At 39.9% G+C, this 19513-nt stretch overlaps 1 protein-coding gene across 3 annotated transcripts in view; it reads right to left on the reverse strand.

Moving 5' to 3' along the window:
- Nucleotides 1-18902, reverse strand: part of gsap (gamma-secretase activating protein) — a 69888-nt gene extending 50986 nt beyond the window's left edge. For 2 of the 3 annotated variants that reach the window (XM_080887206.1, XM_080887208.1), the window contains exons 1-21: nucleotides 18584-18902; nucleotides 15869-15939; nucleotides 14519-14575; nucleotides 14339-14408; nucleotides 14043-14090; nucleotides 12358-12446; nucleotides 11993-12062; nucleotides 11803-11852; nucleotides 11408-11518; nucleotides 11262-11318; nucleotides 11112-11158; nucleotides 10924-11009; nucleotides 8399-8476; nucleotides 8199-8285; nucleotides 7851-7943; nucleotides 7459-7627; nucleotides 7007-7097; nucleotides 2813-2882; nucleotides 2037-2116; nucleotides 669-749; nucleotides 239-361 (exon numbers count right to left, since the gene is read on the reverse strand). In XM_080887206.1, the coding sequence (XP_080743332.1) occupies nucleotides 239-361; nucleotides 669-749; nucleotides 2037-2116; nucleotides 2813-2882; nucleotides 7007-7097; nucleotides 7459-7627; nucleotides 7851-7943; nucleotides 8199-8285; nucleotides 8399-8476; nucleotides 10924-11009; nucleotides 11112-11158; nucleotides 11262-11318; nucleotides 11408-11518; nucleotides 11803-11852; nucleotides 11993-12062; nucleotides 12358-12446; nucleotides 14043-14090; nucleotides 14339-14408; nucleotides 14519-14575; nucleotides 15869-15939; nucleotides 18584-18671 (1716 nt within the window). In that variant the 5' untranslated portion in view covers nucleotides 18672-18902. Of the gene's footprint in view, nucleotides 1-238; nucleotides 362-668; nucleotides 750-2036; nucleotides 2117-2812; nucleotides 2883-7006; nucleotides 7098-7458; nucleotides 7628-7850; nucleotides 7944-8198; nucleotides 8286-8398; nucleotides 8477-10923; nucleotides 11010-11111; nucleotides 11159-11261; nucleotides 11319-11407; nucleotides 11519-11802; nucleotides 11853-11992; nucleotides 12063-12357; nucleotides 12447-14042; nucleotides 14091-14338; nucleotides 14409-14518; nucleotides 14576-15868; nucleotides 15940-16806; nucleotides 18176-18583 lie in introns of those variants that run through there. The other variant, XM_080887207.1, reaches the window with a different exon arrangement.
- Between the last annotated feature and the right edge of the window lie 611 nt (nucleotides 18903-19513).

Below are 19513 nucleotides of genomic sequence, written 5' to 3' on the forward strand. Positions count from 1 at the left end.
AACAAACACCCATCATGAGAGACGCTGAAAATACGCTTCCATTGTTTCACAAAATACCCCACCGGTATTTTGACAAGGACGTGCACATTTTCTCACATGCATTCACACCCACACATCAAAGATCATGTTTGAACAGTTACCAGAGATCAGATGCATTTCATGTACATGCAGATACATGGGTGATTAACGGTCAATCAGTACATGGGATGTTTTGGCATGCACATACACCCACACTCACCATTTTGTCCCAGTCGGCCTGCATGTGTGAGGTTCTGTATCGGGGGTTGGGATCGGCATCGAGATATTTTGTCCTCTCTGTGTTCCACTGCAGCTCTGACCAGAAGCCCTGGAGACTCCTGGCCTGCTCACAGATGTACACAGAAGCAAGCGGCACCGCAACAGCGACAAAGCAAGGGCAAAACAATCGAGGATAATTACATCGGAGCGGTGCACGCTGTTTTACATATAAATGTATTATGGACATCTGCATTAATTTCAGTGATTTGTATTTGTATGGGTAATATTTAATGCAACACACAATCTCTCAATTTAATCGCTTTTTTAAAGTTTAGTTTTATTAAATGTTTCTCAAAACAAAACTGTGCTGCTCAATGTCATGTTGTTTCAAAATAACTCCAGGACTTCAAGTGTGAGAAATGTGTTATTACCTTCCCTTTGAAGGTAGATTCAGTTTGAATCTCTGTGGTACAAAACACACCAGGAACCTTCAGCAAACATTCTGGCACCTCCTAGAGCACAAATACAAAAAAAGTCTATGGCTCAAAAGCAAGTGCGTCCACTGCATTTAAATCAATACTAACAGTACTGTGCAAAAGTCTTGTGGCCGGTCAGTTATTTATATTTTGCTTCCAAGGGGCCAGGCCTGCTTGGAATTTTTAAAAGAGTGATCTTCTTTGGACATTAGGTGCATTTTCACTGATTTTCAGTCCATCATTTTCAGAGAAGTGGGTTTTTTTGTGTCCTAAAAAAGTTCAGGAAACCAGACAACGGCAGTAGATAGTATCTGAAAATCATGTCCTTAAGAACTCCATCCTATGTCACCCGAGACTTTACACGGTTCCAGTGAGATCCAAAGATCCAAAGAGGTCTGGCCCTTCAGTGGATCCATCTACTGTTTGCTGAAACCTCAACAGAAATGATCTCAGCTGACAAGAAGCCATTCTTAAGAAACGAAAACAAGGAGAAAAGGCTGAGGTATGCCAAATTACACAATCAGTGGAGAAAGCAGTGTAGATTAGAAATGCAGTGGAAACAGATGTGTAAATAAAACTGAATCATTTCTTTCCCAAATCTTTATCAGTATGTACAGAGAAGGTCAGGAGAGAGGTACAACAGGGAGTGTCTATGATCATCTGTGAAACACAGTGGAAGCTCTGTTATGGTTTGAGGCCAGAGGTGTCAGGTATCATGTCAAAACTGATGGAATGATGAACACAATGTACCATCATCATTTTGATCCACCATGCAATACCTAGAAAACGTCTGATTGCCAACTCCATCATATTTCAGCATTGCAATGATCCCAAACACACTGCCAATACAGTAAATAATGTAATACCTGGGTAAAAAAAAACCACAATCACACACTATGGAACACTATCAGTCATGGATCGGCCTCACCAGAGCCCAGACCTCAGCATTACTGAAGTAGTGTGGATCATCTTGACTTGCAGAGAACCAAACAAAAGGTAGCAAACATCAAAGAAGAGCTTTGAATTTCCTTTACGAAGCCTGGAGAACTATTCCTGAGGACTAATTAAAGAAAATACAAGAAAGCTTGCCCAAGAGAGTTCAGGCTGTGTTGATGTTGACTTTCAAGCTTGTTAGATTTGTACAAACTGTGTTTTTACCTTTTCCATCTATGTTGACGTTTCAATAAATACCACAATACAAAGAAATTTGCAGAGGGGTAGAGGGTGCTGAAGATTTTGTATAGTACTGTACATTGAGTTGCCACTTTCAATTGCAAATGTCAAGGTATTGCTTGTACAAAGTTATGTATATATGTGTGGTACCTTCTTGTCGAATACAGAGGAGTAAGGCAGGATTTTATCCAAGCTGAGAGCCTTCTCGTAGCTTATTCTGTACAACGAGGCTGTGTGTGAGAGGCAGACAGACAGGCCATCAGAGACAGAACAGACAAACTTGCTTTTAAACATGTAGAGTGTTTTATCTAGGCATAGTTAGAAGGTAAATGAGGCACTTCAGCCCATGCCTCACCCCTATCAATAGGATATATGAGTGATGACAATGTACTAATGTATCCTTTATTAGGTCACAATTATTGTCTTCCTATACTATATGATAACACCTAAGTTAATATTATTTCTTAATACAACAGCAAGGTGAAATAGTTATTGCAGTGCCAATTAAATGCAAATGTATGCAGCCAGCTGCTTACAATCCAAGGCAGTCGTTGACTCTCTGGGTGATGTTTTAAATATGAAAATATCATCACATACTATTCCAAGGATTTCTTTACAGGGAATGCCAAATATGTTGTTAGTCAGCTTGGACTTAACCATATTTGCAGTAGTCTGCAAACTATGTGTCTGTGAGGTTTCAGAGAAGTCAAAACTATTTTCAAACTCTACATATCTGCGTGTGGCGCCACTGGCACCAAAGCCAAACAAAACTGATGAAACCATTCATCTTAGTGCAGATAAGATGCAAACAATCTACAGTCACAAACAGAAAGACACATAAAAAGGTAAGAGAGCAGTGAGACTCCAAAAGAAAGGAGAAGTGATACTCAGGAGAACTGTGTACTCATTCTCCAGCTGCCACTGACCTAAAATAAACTCCTGGATCTGATCAAAAGATTCAAAGGTGTTCACGTTGTCACACAGCCATTCAATAACCTAGAGACATGATAAAAACACAAGGAGACGATACCAGTAAAAGATTAGTTTCTAGTTCTGCTGTTCATGTATATTTCAACAGTGACCTCAAAAAGTGACAGGTAATTTTCTCCTATCCCCTAAAGGAATGGTTCAACATTTGTGAACAGTTAATTGATGGGAGTGATACCGGAAGTTAGCAGAGAGGTCGTTAGCTTCAAAAGTCATTTTAAAAGTAACCAAACACCTGTCTTGTCCTGGCTTCTCATCGCTCGTTAGCTGATTACTTAAAAAAGCTGCAACCTCCTGGACTAAAAATTAGTCTAAAGTTGTAACCTCCCATTTTAAAATGCTCAAATTTACAAAAGAAATAAACATGTTTAAAGTGTGATTTAAAGTTTATTAAGATACAAAATGTACTATTGAGGTCACAGCCCTCACAAGAAGCTGTTAATTGTCTGCTTAGGTGTCACCTCTGCTAATTCTCTGGTATTAAGTCTCTGAACTGGGCCTTCTAGAGTATATATTTAATACAAATGTCTGGTAAAAAAATATGCCTTGTAGTTCACTGTAACAGCGAGTTTGTTTTTTTGTGAGGTAGATTCTAATATTTTATCTGTATGCTAGTAATCATTAGCAAGTACCTCTAGCTCTGTAAAACACCCATATGGTGTGTTAATGCACCATGCTAACCAAGCTAGGCAGTGTTAGCTAACAACTTAAATAAGGTGAACTGATAAATAGCTCCTCAGGTAATTCAGAGCAAGAACGCAAATTAGCTAAGCATACTTCTGATGTTTTTTATAGCTCCAAAACCTGTGGCACTGTTATAAGAAGAGGCCAAAAGGTCAGTAGACATAATAAGGGCTAATTAACAAATGCTAGGACGTTAGTGGTAGCGGTGTGCAATACTGCAAATTTTAGTGTCTATTCCATGCCAAGTAAACACAGGGGCCAGTATTAGCCATACCAATTCTTTTAACTTATAAACGCAGCTAGGAGAGAGCAATGCGTCGAGATTTATGATATGAATTTGCAAATTCTGAACTCATTTTAATTACCACTAAACTAGGGTTGCCAACTCGCTGAAAAATAAATAAGGGACACCTCGTGGCCAGGGCCGGGCAACCCAGTTGTCTTCACCCTTCCCAGTGTGGTAGCTATTTTTTTTGTGTGTGAAATTATTTTTTAACCATTTGACTTGAATTTGATTTAAGCAGATGCATATTCTTTGTGATATGACCATATGGGAAACAAATGATCATTTAGCCATTTATTTTTAGCTCAAAATGACAACATTAACACAGTAAAACAGGTCTCTTTCTTAAACAGAAGCCTGTCATGCTTAACTTTTGAGAATATAAGTAAATCTTTCTTTAAAAGAACTCTGTCCTGCTTAACTTAAAATTATATAAATTAATAGAAAGCAATAGAACAAAAAATATTCCTGTAACTGTGCACATATAGTGCATATAGTACAATTGGCTTCAGTTGAGGTATTATTTCAGCTTTTCTAATGCTAATCAGCTGCTCCTGTTTGTAAACCCACTTGTTCCCATGATTACGCATCTTAACTCATCATCATTATTCATCTATGTATTACTTTTATGTATTAGTCATCTATTTGTTGTAATCATCTATCCTTGCAGTTGTTTATTACACAAAATAAATTATATTATCACACTTCTGGCCACATAGCGCTGATATTCACTGCACATGCCCATAATAACCTTAACCAGAGGGTTTAAAAAAACAAACCAATGTTTACATACCATATCTGCTTCTGCCGTGGCCTGGTGGACAAAAAAATGGTTAAGGGTTCCCTGAGCTTTCACACCCCTCATGTTCTTCTTGTGCCCACCACTAGAAGCATGCCTATGGAAAAAGTGCGCCGGCACACAGTGCAGTGCGCTTTAAAGGTGTTATCGTGCACTTTTCCAGCCAGGTGTTTTCCTTTTCCCATTCCTCCCTGTACTTTTGCAGCCTTTTTTTCTTTCTCTGAGCGAACAAACATTGCTACTCTAATGCTGGGCTTACACTGTGCGATTTTTGGCCCATTTTGAGCCGATTTTTGAGTCGTGCGACCGATTTGGTGATCGGCCCGATTTTGGCCTTCATCGTGCGTCGTGTAGTATACGTGGGGTAACGAGAAGCGATTAACACCTCACGACCAGCTCCCGATCATCAATCGCTCGTGAGGGTGTCAACACAGCCGCTCACGCGCTAACACGTAAACGTCGGTGAAAAAGACGGAGCAGCACGGCTGTGCGGCGTGTGATCTGGACACAAGCGATGGAGGCACAACTTGTAGAACTTTGGAAAGCTCATCCGAGCCTTTTCGATGTGGCATCACAAAATTATCACGACCACAACAACCGTGAAAATAGTTTGATTTACACTGCTGCTTAATCACAGCTGCCTGATCAATGTTTTTCAATTTAGCAAAGTTGATGGTGGTGGGGTGTCTGTGTGAGTGAAAGACAGAGAGGGAGAGCGAGCGACAGAATTTCTGTTATAACCTTCATTTTATGGAGGCACAGTGTGAGCACTCAGGTCTCATCAGAGCATCGGGTCGTATAGTGTGAGACTCTGCATCGTGACCTACCAACTTCTAACCCCTGTGAGTCAATCGTGCAGTTTGAGCAGGAGCTGAATAACGTGAATGAAAAAAAATCGCACAGTATCTGCCCAGCTTTAGGTGTACTGTCGTCCGAGACTTGCACCGCAGTGACGGCGTTTGTTTCCCTGTTGGCCATGCTTGTTGTTGTGGTCATCTGTTGTCTTCCGGTATTTTCTCCGCAAGCGACCTTTCCTCGACCAATGAGATAAGCGGTAATCTGAATTGTCATACTCGAATTGTCATAAGTGTGCTGTCAGCTCATTGGTCACAAAGCAGGAGAGGGGCTGGGAATTATGTTTTCAAACAAAGCGTTAATTCCATTAACATTTATAGACTACTTTTGATTCTCACTGTATTACGGGACAAAGTGCGTCCCTTATTAGCTCAATACGGGACGTGTACTTTTGTTTCTAAATACGGGACGATTCCGTTTTTTAAGGGACGGTTGGCAACCCTACACTAAACTGCGATGGCCACTTTCCACAATAATTAGCTAACACAACATAGTTTCATTAACACGCCCTATGCTGAAGAGGGAAGCACTTCAGCATTTTACATTTGTGAGCATCCTGATGTCAGCTGGGTACTGTGTTTGGTAATAGCTGGTGACAGCTGTAATCACAGATAATAATTTTTTGTATGATCTTGCTTTGATGTATAAAGACCCTCGCCCTGTAGCATAAGTCAGAGCTGAAGTAAAGTCAGAAGACAAGTTAGAAACAGAGTAACTTCATTTATGTAGTATTCCCAGTATTAAAGTTTCAAACTCTATGAACATTTTATGCCACTTTATCAAAGCCTCGACTACACTGGTGCAGAGTCTACAAAGGATATAAAAGTTCTGTATGGTGTCCAATTTCCCACTGATAGCTTGCACTAATGAAGCTGGCGAGTGGCGACTCATTTAACCTCTAAAGAAAGAATTTATGACAATCTAGAACATCTTAATTTAGTAGTAACACTGATACAGTCTGAGTCACAGCACCGTGCCAAAACAAAACACTTTCTCCCTTTCTCTCTGTCTTTAACTCTGTTTGATCTCTGCCCACTTCTCTTCTCTTCTCTCCCATTTCATTACAGCATCCCATCTTTTCTGTCTTTCTCTCTGTCTTCTTCCCTCTGGCTAACCGGCTTCCAACTCAAGGTTGACACCTACCGCATTTACACCAAAGTGCAGAAAGAGCGCCTTTTCCTACATTTATCTACTCACTTCTTCTCAGTTGTACATCTTTAGTTCTTTAGGGAAATTGCCTAACACTGACCTTGAATGTTTACTTATTCAAACAGCTGCATTCTCCACTTTGTTGCCTATTTATCTTGTCTTTTTTGTGCGTTCTCCACTTCAAGGAGAACTTATTGATCTTGTAAGTTTGTTTAAGACCCAATAAAAATCAATGACTATTCTCCTCCTGAACTTATGTTCTACAAAAAGACAGTCATTTTGTTTTAAATGTGCTGGAAAACAAAGATGATGTTCTGCAGAGCTAAACTAAACTAAACTCAATTATTCTATGTGCATCCGCACCTTTAGCTCCAGGTTTGGGTCAGTTCCCATGTAAACCAGCAGGCAGTGGAGGGCAGCCAGGCGCTGAGGGTCAGCCTTACTGCTGGGACACCTTGAATGCAGGTGACATATAATAAATACACCATAATATAGAAAAAAGCATATACAAACACACAGGCAGAGAGCCAGCAGTCAGGTACTACAATGTGATGTATGCATGCTGTTAAAAAAGTGGATTTAAGTTTCAAAAGTGAACAGAATGAAAAATTGTCCACTAAACAAAAAGGGAAAAGAGCCATTGCTGCATCTTTATCGAGCTAGGAGGTGACTCCTGGCGAAAGTTCAAGTAAATGCTAAATTTATTTCAGAAAGACACTGCAGGTGTACACACACAAAAGCCTGTCTGCTACCTTCCTGCCTATATCTTCTCCTATGCACTCCTCTTCCTCTTCTAAGTTTTGAGTCATGCCCACCTAGAATTTGTGTCTGAACGCAGGATCTTCAGCAGGTAGGCGGGGCTGAGCTCGGCACTGTGAATCCTGCCGGTGGCCTGGTCCAGCAGACAAGCGCTGGACTCATCCTCTGCATGCAAAACTGTGATGTTGGCTGACTGACACTGCAGGCCCAGGTTCACATCACGACCTGCATGTTGTGGAGTCAGACAGACAGAGAACAAGGCATAGACACCGAGTTAAATCATCTTATTTTGAGGCGCACGTCTTATTGACAGATAAGGCAGCTTCCTCGTTTAAAAGTCATGTGAGAAATAAAAAAGAATATATTACAGAGGGGAAAGAAAGAAAAAAATGTTACTTCTGCCACTGCTTAGCACAGGCACTATTTCTTTCGACAAAACTTGCCTTACCAGAGAGAAAGAGGGAGTGACAGAGCATCTCCTGCTGCCTGGTGTTGATACAGTGGAGGAAATAACCCTGCAGGTATACCAGGATGTAGTAACCTATATAAAAAAAACACACAGCATCACTGTCAGTTAGTATGCTTCAGGCACACCAGGCATTTCTTGGGCTCTGTGCAGATAAACACATTCATCTATATTTGGTGTCCCTGTGTTTCTATTTGAAATTCAACCTAAAAACTCACAAATATTAGGATGCAGATATGTGTGTGTGTGTGTGTGTGTGTGTGTGTGTGTGTGTGTGTGTGTGTGTGTGTGTGTGTGTGTGTGTGTGTGTGTGTGTGTGTGCGCAATGACCTATGGGAATGAAGAGCGGATGGAGCTGGGTGGCTTTCTGTGGCGATGCATCACTGCCCAGAGACACCCTGAACTTCTTGCTGCAGTCTGCAGGAAGTTAAAAAAAAAAAACACATTTGTCTCCGTGTGCTCGAGATAAAAACTGTAAAAGAGGCAGTAACAGATAGGGAGGGGAAAATTAGGAGCTAGCACAGACACACCTTTGTGAACTAAAACCACGGTGTAGAGAAGTTCGTGTTTGTCTTGAAGAGGCTGGGTATAGCACACACACATGCTTCCTAAGAGTTAAGCACAGAACAGGGAAGTTACAGATCAAACCGTGGCATTATTCATGATAACCAATGGAAAAATTAGATCCGATTTATCGTCATATATTATTATACCATATACTCTATTCATATTGTTAATATTTAACATTACTTACTTTTTAATAGGACAAGCAATAAGAGTGAAATACTGAGATTATATTCAGAGGTTATAGAGTCAGCCATGTAGTAATTGTAAAAATTACTCATGCCTTGTTAAAGGTTGGAATTCTGATTTGATTATATTATTTTGAAATAATTCGACCAGCACATTTCTTTGTGTAAAAAAAATAAAAAATCTAAATGAGGAGAGTGTTCACTTAATCCAAAAAGTTAAATGTATTTCTATGGATGCTTTTAAAATTCTACAAACAACATTTCAGTGCATATGCATGCCATTACGAGCTTCTTACAGTTGGCAGTATATAAAAATATACGCTTGCTGGAAACTTTATTAGGTACACCTTGCTAGTATGGGGTTGCGCCCCATTTTCACCAAGATTCAACAAGGTGATGGAAATATTCCTCAGAGGTTTTGGTCCATATTGACACGTAGTATCACACATTTGTTGCAGATTTGTCAGCTGCACATGAGTAATCTTAAATTTCACATTCATCTCCTGGTCCACCACATCCCCAAGGTGCTGTATTGGACCAAGTGACTGTGGAAGCCATTTGAGTATAATTTGAGATGATCTGAGCTTTGTGATATGTTGGAAACAGCAATGCTGAGGGAGGCCATGGTGTTTAAACAATGCTCAGTGTGCAACGAAAACACTTCCCATGTCATTACACCACCATGTTACATGTTGGTTAACCAATGTCTGACGGTACCATCCGAATGTTGCATCAGAAATAGACACTCATCAGGCCCAGCAACATTTTTCCAGTCTTGTCCAATTTTGCCTTTGCAAACACTATCCTCAGTTTCCTGTACTTAGCTGTCAGAAGAGGCACCTGCTGTGGTCTTCTGCAGCTGTAGAGTTCAGAGATGCTCTTCTGCATACCTTGGTTGTCAGTGGTGGTTTTTTTTGGGGTTTTTTATTTACTATTGCCTTCTGGTCATTCTCTTCTGACTGTTCCCATTATGATTTCTCATTTTTGTAATTATTGTGCAGCTGAACAGGTGCACCTAATAAGGTGGCCAATGAGTGTATCTAAGTGTATAACAAAATTATGTAAGACAGGTTCCAAATTAAAAGAATAAACAAGCAATCTTAAAGTTTTGCACAACATCATGCTGTCAGAAGAGCCGAACACTCTCTAGCATTGATTAAGTCTTTCGCCCCCCAAAATGATCCCACCCACCTCAGGTGTTTTGATGATGGTGGTGATGAACTAGCACTATCTAATATGTCGATACAAATTTCCAAACAGGTATTCAGTTTGGTTGCAATCTGACGGCCATAGCATATGACCACTGTCATACTTATAGGAACATTCCCTTGATGGGAGCGCTGCTATCAGCATGATGACGCTCCATCAGCATAAAAATGTTTCATCATAAGGTGAAGGTGATCACTCTGGTATAGCTGGTACCAGACTGGATTGAGCAAAGGGTTCCAGGCTTCCTTTAATTTATTACCCACCTATATACACACAAAGAAATGTACTGTTTACTACAAATTCATGCTTGAGAGAGAAATGTGTTGACCACTTTATATTCATGGTTGAGTATGAATACAAGGTTTTAACATACAGAACGAGTCTGCAGTCTGATTTTTCCCTAATTAATAGTAATGGATGAAAGTCAGTATAAGAAAGTAAATCCTGAAAGATTTACAAGCTGCTCGAGGCAGATGTTACTCTTGTATTCACATTAAAGCTCAAATAAAGCAGCTTCATTACAGTGCAGCTCATCTATAGTCAATGCGATTCTGTCCCTCTTTCTGTATGCCATTAAACCGTCTATGTTTAATCATGCAGCACAAAAAAAAAAAAAAAAATACAGGACAAAAATCTGAGGAGTGTGAATATAACCAGGACAGCAGCATGAGCCAGAACAGATAAATATTAAGTGAGAAGGATGACAATGATGAGAGGAACTGACAGATCGGCTGAACAAATCGGCTTTTGAATTAATCACTGGCAAAAGCATCATCAGCTGTGATGCTATTGGAAAACACCTCTGAAACTTAAGGAGGCTTGTAAGATTTACAGTCATCTCAGAAATTGGTCAGAACCTCATTATAAAGTGATCATCTCCACAAATCCTTCAATCATCACTGAAATTGTGAATTGGCCAAGATTTTTAATCCCTGGAGGTGAGCTGAGGCGGAGACTTACCTTCTTGTTTTTACAAAGAGGGATAGGAATCGCACAAATGTATCAAATTAGTCTCATAATCTGACTTTTCAATGTGAGACTAATAAGCATGTGAACAGACATGCGGTGCATGGATGTGTGTGAGGACGTCTTACCTATTTTATTTGTGAATACTTGCAACTTAACAAGCTCCTGCTCCGGCCTCTCGGTGTGATAATGGTCGAAACCGAGATTTGCAAACCTGTCATCGAGACGAACACAAACACAAAAACAATGTTCAAAAGGAATGCAGAATATAGAACCGACATATTTCTATTTTATACTCTGCTAAAAGTTGCCTTACTTGACTGTGCGGAAGGAGTTGGCAGGCAGTTCTAAAGGGAGCTCGAACTGTTATCAGAGCGGTATGTTATTTCAAAGTAAAAGCATAAACAACAAATACAGAGCACAAAGAGCGGCATGTATTAAAATATAAGACACAAAGATAGCATACCACAGTTTCACAGTTATAGCTTGGGTAAAACTGAACGCTTCGGAGCAGAAACTTTTCCTGCAAAAGACGAGCCGTACATTTTGCGTTAATCAAACAAGTCCCAGGGTATCTGTTGCCAAATTTGAATGCGAGTTTGTATGCATTGCCTTAAACGTGAGATAGTAGAGTCTTTGCGTGTGCCTGTCCCACTGGACCCAGCAAAAATCCTCCACGATTCTCTCTGCCGTTTTGGACAAACGTTCGGGGTTCATTATCACCTGGTCAACACACAAACATTTGAATTCAGCCACAATGAATTGTTAATGCAAGTCTCTGGCAGAAGACGTGCAGTGTATTTTGAGAAGGAGGTTGAAACAATATATTCTTTGCACTGTTTTGCTTATTAATTACTAAATTCGTGCACCCTTGGAAAGAATTTATGTCGCTGCAGAACTGCACAGAATTTACCAGCCATGAAATCCTGCATGCAATTTATAGCTCAGATGAGTCAACTATCTGCAAACACTTCCTTCATGAGAAAAAAAAGCAATGTGTAGCATACCACTCTATATCCCTCCTGCCTCGTTAGCATCACGTGGTAGAGATCCACATCTAAACACACAAAATGATAATTATGCAAATGGAAGAATGTACGGTAGAATATACAGTATGTATTATTTTTTATGCATTATCATAGTTCTCTCTGGATTCTTGTTACACATGCAGGCCAGCATAAGGACACAGTTGCTTACATCCATCTTCAGTGAGCAGCAGCAGATGGCTCTCCAGCACTGATCTTCTGTCAGTTTCATGATGGAGGAACTATGGGGAAAAAAAGCCACGGGAAAACTAAACGAGTGGTTTCCAACAATTTGCCAGATGAAGCTGAAAATTTGCTGCTTTTTATTCAAGGCTATGAACAAAATTGATGAAAAGGCATGACTGTAGAAGAGAAAGTGGAGAAAAGTGGGTACACTGACTTTAATTAAGTGATAGAACGTAAGCTAGAGGCCATAAAAGATATGTAGTATGACAGTCATGCCCTCTGAGCACTAACGCTTCGTAACTGCGACGTAAGCGCTTGTTTGTTAGTGAAATGTGAATGAAACACTCTTACCTGCACTTTGACTCTGAAGTCCACTGCCTTGAGGACTTTAGTGTTGTTAATAGGATGGATCTCAATCAGGAGAGTCAGGCACTTTGATACTACAAAGGTAGACAGGCTAGGGTTAATATCATTCACAGATTGAAAATGCTGTAGGAAAAGAGTGTATTTAAACTGCTTTAAGGAAGTGGTTCCCAACCTTATTCCAACTCAAGTACAAAAACTTCAGAATAAACCGTGCATAATAATTTGATATTTAAATTTAAGTTCAAAGCTGATCTTGTTTTCAGTATAAAGGAACATGTTTATGCTTTCCAGGGAAGATTATTTGACTTAAAAGTAAATGTCACTATGCTTATCTTCATTAGAAACTTTATCTTTGAGTTATTCTTAAAAGGCCATAGCAAAAAGGAGCCTATCTATAGATAGGCTTCTAATTAAGTCAACTGGACTGTTTGAATATTTTAAGAGCTGCAATGACAGCCCGTCTTATTTTAAGACATTTAATCACGTTTTCTTACAGCCATAACTATTCTAATATCTAGAAAGTTTTGATTTTAATTTAACAGGCTATTTTATGATGTTTCCCCACTAGAGGTGGGTTAAATAATCAAATATCGATAGTATAGACACCAATGGCGTATTGGTATCTATATATTGGTATTGTATTGGTATTGGATCGATACTAAGAGTGATACTTTGTTTCTATTGTTTAAGTTTAGTCTCTTTTTTAGTATTAAAAAATATACACCACATCCCTGTGTAGGTCAGTGTTAAGTGTCTTAACAAAGACAAAATTCCTCTGAAAATGAGACGTACCAGAGTTGGACTGAGAAGCAGCTAATTTCCAAAGAAATACTTTCAAAGAGCTTTAGAAAACCTCAAGCTCAACTTAAAATTAAAAAGAAAGAAAAAAGAAAGAAAGTCTGAACTGAAATATAAAATGTAAAGAAATTACTTTTGCACATTACAATACTTTGGGTCCACTGTAATCACTAACTAAATGAAAACTGCTACAATGCTATTTTGTACCAATCATGCGTGCATGCTTGTTACTTCTCAAAAACACTTCATAAGCAAGCCACTTCACAACATACTGCACAGAGCATATTTCATTCTTTGACACAAACACGCCTTGGTGCACGTGTCCCAGTCAGTGGAGTGCAGTGTGCACTGCTTCTGCACACTACTTTATGGGGCATTATATATTAATGCTGAAATTTAGAACGGCAATGAAAAAGTCTGACAATTTATCTTGTGAATGAGTTGGCAATTCAAACACATTTTTTTGGTAAGTTTTACCTCCTGCCTTTGTCCTTCTTTTTGCAATTGTGGCATTTCCAATCCCCTGTTTTGTCTTGGCTTTTTGTCAGTTGCATGATTCTTTTTGTTAGGCTTCTACTTGATTATCCTGCTATCTTCTGCAGGATAAAGTTTTCTTCTCATTGATAACTTTTCTAATTCAGCATCCTGAATTTGGGTCCAAATAAAATATTGTTCAGTTGTCCATACTGCTAACAATTTCAGCTAGTATCAGTTAGGCCACACTTAAATTTACTACTTTAAATGTGTACTTTTAAGCCCTCTGGCTACTGCCAAAAATAACCTCTGGGGTATTTGTACCCCTGGTTGAGAATCACTGCTTTAAGACAGGTTTAATGTCACAGTCTATGGATAAAACAGAAAAGGGATGTTACTTGGTTTGAGGCGCTCCTCTCCTCTGGCATTCTGTGCCAAGCTGACAGCTAGGAGAGAAAAAGCAAAGTTGGCATGTCACATGACTGAATTGGAACATATTTCCCACAATAATGTCTCCGGTGGTTCTTCAGGCACTAATCAGCATCCGAACAGCATCATCTCGTCTTGTACTTGTGGGTTCGTGCGTTGCATGATCTGAAACTGCTTTCTCGACACGGGCATTTAAACTTGATCTGAGTTCAAGAAGCTGGTGTTGTTGCTGATAATTCATTATCTGCACAAGACAGAGGCTCACCCAGCAGTGTCTCCTCTTTGTTCAGGGAACAGCTGCTGACACACACCTGCTTGTCAAATGTGTACAGGAGCTGTTGGGGAAAACACACATGCGCACAGTCGCATGAGAATGAGTGCATGATTGCAAAGTGTGCAAAACTTAATGGAGTAATATAGGGACACACAAACACAAACACAGTACCTTATTCTTCTTGCTGTTCGGGTCATATTTCCCAATCCTGGTGGTACCTGTTGCTCCCTATGAGAACATTAGTTCACTAATTAAAATATTACATTGTACAATCTTAATCTACCAAGAAGAAGTATTTAATTTCAGTCTGCTGTCTTCACCGCATCAGCATGTACGGAAAGTCATCCTTGACTTCTTTATTGCCATGGCCGACCCTACAGATCATCCAGACAAGACCTGCCCCGCTTCAAACCATCGATTCATTTTTCACATTTTTGCATTCAAAAGGTTTTCAATAAAAGGGCGTCTGCTCTGAAACCCAAGGTGCAACCAGGCATGCATAAAATTTCAAACCCTGCACTACAAAAAAAAAAAGAGAGATTCTTTTCCCTTTGCAGGCTGCACACTGTCTTTAACCTCCTAAACCCACACAGTCTTGGAGGGTCCATCATTAAAAATTTATGTTGTGCAGAGGAGCGTGGTTCAACACAGAAAATTATATTTTACATTCTACCGAGGAGCCCAAGATTTCCACAAAAGTACTAAATGTGTCAAGCAGATACATGGCGAAATAAAACGAATCTAGATTTCTTTGGATATTTTCCATTTGAAGATGACTGTTGGAGCCATTAAAAAAAATTACTTCTGAGATATAAATATCTGACTTAGTACGACTTCAATGAAGAACTGACACAAGCAGCTTTTAAATATATGCATAAAAATGCTGTATTTAACAGAACAGCCACTTAAGAGGTGTAGTAACCCACACAACAGTGTGTTATTTTTGGGGGGTTAGCTGACAAATGGGACATCTGGTGAGTTCAAGACAGAGCATTTGACATGCAAATGCAAATATCTTATTAGCCAATCACATTGCAGCAATTCACTTCATTTAGGCATGCAGATGTGGTCAAAGCAACCTATGAAGTTCAAACTAAGCATCAGACTGAGGAAGAAATTGATTTAAGTGACTTTAAAAGTGTTGCGGTTGCTTGTGTCAGACAGACTGGTCTGAGTATTTCAGAAAAATTGTACTGGTAAATGAATTGAAGCTTATATAGAGCTGCTTTATTCTAATTGAGCACTCAGTGCACTTTGTACTTCACTGTGCTCAAACTGCTTCCAGTCACCAGATATTAGTTCAACAGAGCACTGTTGGGATGGGGTGAAATGGGCCATTAGCATCAATTGTGTCAATACAGACCAAAATCTCTGAGTAATGTTTCCAGCAGCTTGTTGGATGAAGGCACTTGTGAAGGCAAAAATGGGGTCGGGCTCAGCACCATTAAAGCATACCTAATAAAGTGTCCAGTATGTAACATGTGCAACACATAATATGCAATGCCTTCACTGTGGGCTTACCTTCCAGGAATAAAGGATGCACCCATCTCTTTCAAAATTCACAATACGAATGTCGACGGCTCCAGAGTATTCTTCAGACACAGAACACACACTTTATTGCCTGGCCTGTTTTATTATCTCATCCCACTGCTTATCCAGAACATACTAAATAAGTAGTAGAATTACCCTCTGTAATAGATTGTTATCGCAAGCTAACGAGTGTCTGATAGCAGAGGCCTGTAAATATATAAAGTAACTAGGGTTGCCAACTCCCTGAAAAATAAATAAGGGACACCTCGTGGCCAGGGCCGGGCAACCCAGTTCACCCTTCCCAGTGTGGTGAATTTTGTAGCTCTTTTTTTTGTGTGTGAAATTATTTTTTAACCATTTGACTTGAATTTGATTTAAGCAGATGCATATTCTTTGTGATATGACCATATGGGAAACAAATGATCATTTAGCCATTTATTTTTAGCTCAAAATGACAACATTAACACAGTAAAACAGGTCTCTTTCTTAAACAGAAGCCTGTCATGCTTAACTTTTGAGAATATAAGTAAATCTTTCTTTAAAAGAACTCTGTCCTGCTTAACTTAAAATTATATAAATTAATAGAAAACAATAGAACGAAAAATATTCTTGTAACAGTGCACATATGCATTTAGTACAGTTGGCTTCAGTTGAGGTATTATTTCAGCTTTTCTAATGCTAATCAGCTGCTCCTGTTTGTAAACCCGCTTGTTCCCATGATTACGCATCATAACTCATCATCATTATTAAAATATGTATTACTTTTATGTATTAGTCATCTATTTGTTGTAATCATCTATCCTTGCAGTTGTTTATTACACAAAATAAATTATATTATTACACTTCTGGCCACATAGCGCTGATATTCACTGCACATGCCCATATCCTTAACCAGAGGGTTTAAAAAAAACAAACCAATGTTTACATACCATATCTGCTTCTGCCTTGGCCTGGCGGACAAAAAATTGGTAAAGGGTTCCCCGAGCTTTCATGCCCCTCATGTTCTTCATGTGCCCACCAATAGAAGCATGCCTATGGAAAAAGTGCGCTGGCACACAGTGCAGTGCGCTTTATAGGTGTTATCGTGCACTTTTCCAGCCAGGTGTTTTCCTTTTCCCATTCCTCCCTGTACTTTTGCAGCCTTTTTTTCTTTCTCTGAGCGAACAAACATTGCTGCTCTAATGCTGGGCTTACACTGTGCGATTTTTGGCCCATTTTGAGACGATTTTTGAGTCGTGTAACCGATTTGGTGATCGGCCCGATTTTGGCCTTCATCGTGCATCGTTTAGTATACGTGGGGTAACGAGAAGCGGCTGTGGTGACACAGCCGCTCACACTGCTCACGCGCAAACACGTAAACGTCTGTGAAAAAGACGGAGCAGCACGGCTGTGCAGCGTGTGATCTGGACACCAGCGATGGAGGCACAACTTGTAGAACTATGGAAAGCTCATCCGAGCCTTTTCGATGTGGCCTCACAAAATTATCACGACCACAACAACCTTGAAAATAGTTGGATCTACACTGCTGCTCAATCACAGCTGCCTGATCAATGTTTTTCATTAGCAATTTAGCAAAGTTGGTGGTGGTGTGTCTGTGTGAGTGAAAGAGAGAGAGAGAGAGAGAGCGACAGATTTTCTGTTATAACCTTCATTTTATGGACGCACAGTGTGAGCACTCAGGTCGCATCAGAGCATCGGGCGGTATAGTGTGAGACCCTGCATCGTGACCTACCAACTTCTAACCCCTGCGAGTCAATCGTGCAGTTTGAGCAGGAGCTGAATAACGTGACTGAAAAAAATCGCACAGTGTCTGCCCAGCTTTAGGTGTACTGTCGTCCGAGACTTGCACCGCAGTGACGGCGTTTGTTTCCCTGTTGGCCATGCTTCTTGTTGTGGTCATCTGTTGTCTTCCGGTATTTTCTCCGTAAGCGACCTTTCCTCGACCAATGAGATGAGCGGTAATCTGAATTGTCATACTCGAATTGTCATAAGTGTGCTGTCAGCTCATTGGTCACAAAGCAGGAGAGGGGCTGGGAATTATGTTTTCAAACAAAGCGTTAATTCCATAAACATTTATAGACTACTTTTGATTCTCACTGTATTACGGGACAAAGTGCGTCCCTTATTAGCTCAATACGGGATGTGTACTTTTGTTTCTAAATACGGGACGATTCCGTTTTTTAAGGGACGGTTGGCAACCCTAAAAGTAACCCAACTAGACATCATGCACTGTCTACAAAATAACAACTATCATATATTTCATCTAGCAAGAACATGGAACATTTTATTTTCACGATGTATTTTAAGTTCTCTGTTTGTTTGTTTTTAGATGTTTTCTGTTGATGTTTTGAGTTATGCTCCAGTTACTGAGTCTAAGAGCTGTAGCAAACGGGAGGTTGTTTCATCTCCCCTGCATTTAAGTGTGCGGTAACTGATGAAATAGTGCCATCTGGTGGTCAAAATTAAAAAAAAAGAAAAAAAAAAGAAGAAGTAATAAACAAATCACAGGAACTTTACCACTGCAGGCTAAACTGCCTATGGGGGGCTATAATAACAGTAAAGCTGCGATAAAGGCATAGAAAGAACGAAGAACACGACTTCGTTTGAACCCGCTACTTTTATGTGAGATATTCGTTTATCTGTGAAAACAACTAAAACCTGGCCGTCATCGAAAGGACGCTGACCGTTAGCACCTGAACGCCTCACCTTCTACTCTGCAGACCGACGCCTCCTTCCTGAGGATATCAGACACCACATCCCTGTGCAGGTCGAACTTTGGCTGTGTCCTCAACATATCTGCTCCTACTGTCCCTTGGTTTTTATACCAATAAAAATACTCTCTGCAGTTAGTTCCCTTGAAAAGAGGCAGCAATTACAGCCCGGATCTGCTCAGGCTCCATATCATGTGACCGAAACTTGTTACTACTTGAAAACTGAAAGTAGAGTAGAGCACTCCGACAAATATTACCTTTAACTATCTAGCTCTTCCTCTTGACTTCACAAAGTTTTTATTGACATGCGGAAACGTCGCGTTAGTCTAAAGGTAGCTCCTCCCTCGAGTGGGATCACAGAGCCGGTATGTCGCTGCCATAGGCCGAGGAGAGCATCAGTCTGGAGGGTTGGAATTTCTCACACCGCTGGCAGCCTGCTGAGCAAGGGACTTCACAGTGGTGTGTCATACATGTGTCCTCTTTTCTGTACATTCGAGCCCACGGGGTTGACTTTTTACGTGTATTTTCAATCCAATATGGCAACATTTTAATGTTAAATGTAATATGTATAAGCACTAATTGCTCGCTACACTCCAAAAACAGAAAGCGGAAGGAACAACGGCGTGGTGAAAATCTGTAAAAGCGGGAACAATCAGAAACACCATCCATCCTGTAGTTAGAATTTTCAAAATGAAAAACAGTTAAATATTTATACATTCTGGCTTCAGGCGTGGCTGGTGGGGATCTTTAAAATGCTGCTATGAATCGATTAAATTATTTTTATTTTAATATTCTCTAGGTCCATCTTTTTGATGATTATTTTAAAACTTAAAACCACCCATAAACTCGAAATAGATGTATTTGGTGTATTTATGCTTATAGAAACTTCTCAAAGACCATCTCATTCCTTCATTTTTTTAAACTG

Source organism: Rhamphochromis sp. 'chilingali' (assembly GCF_963969265.1).
Source record: "Rhamphochromis sp. 'chilingali' genome assembly, chromosome: 7".
Taxonomy (NCBI): Eukaryota; Metazoa; Chordata; class Actinopteri; order Cichliformes; family Cichlidae; genus Rhamphochromis; species Rhamphochromis sp. 'chilingali'.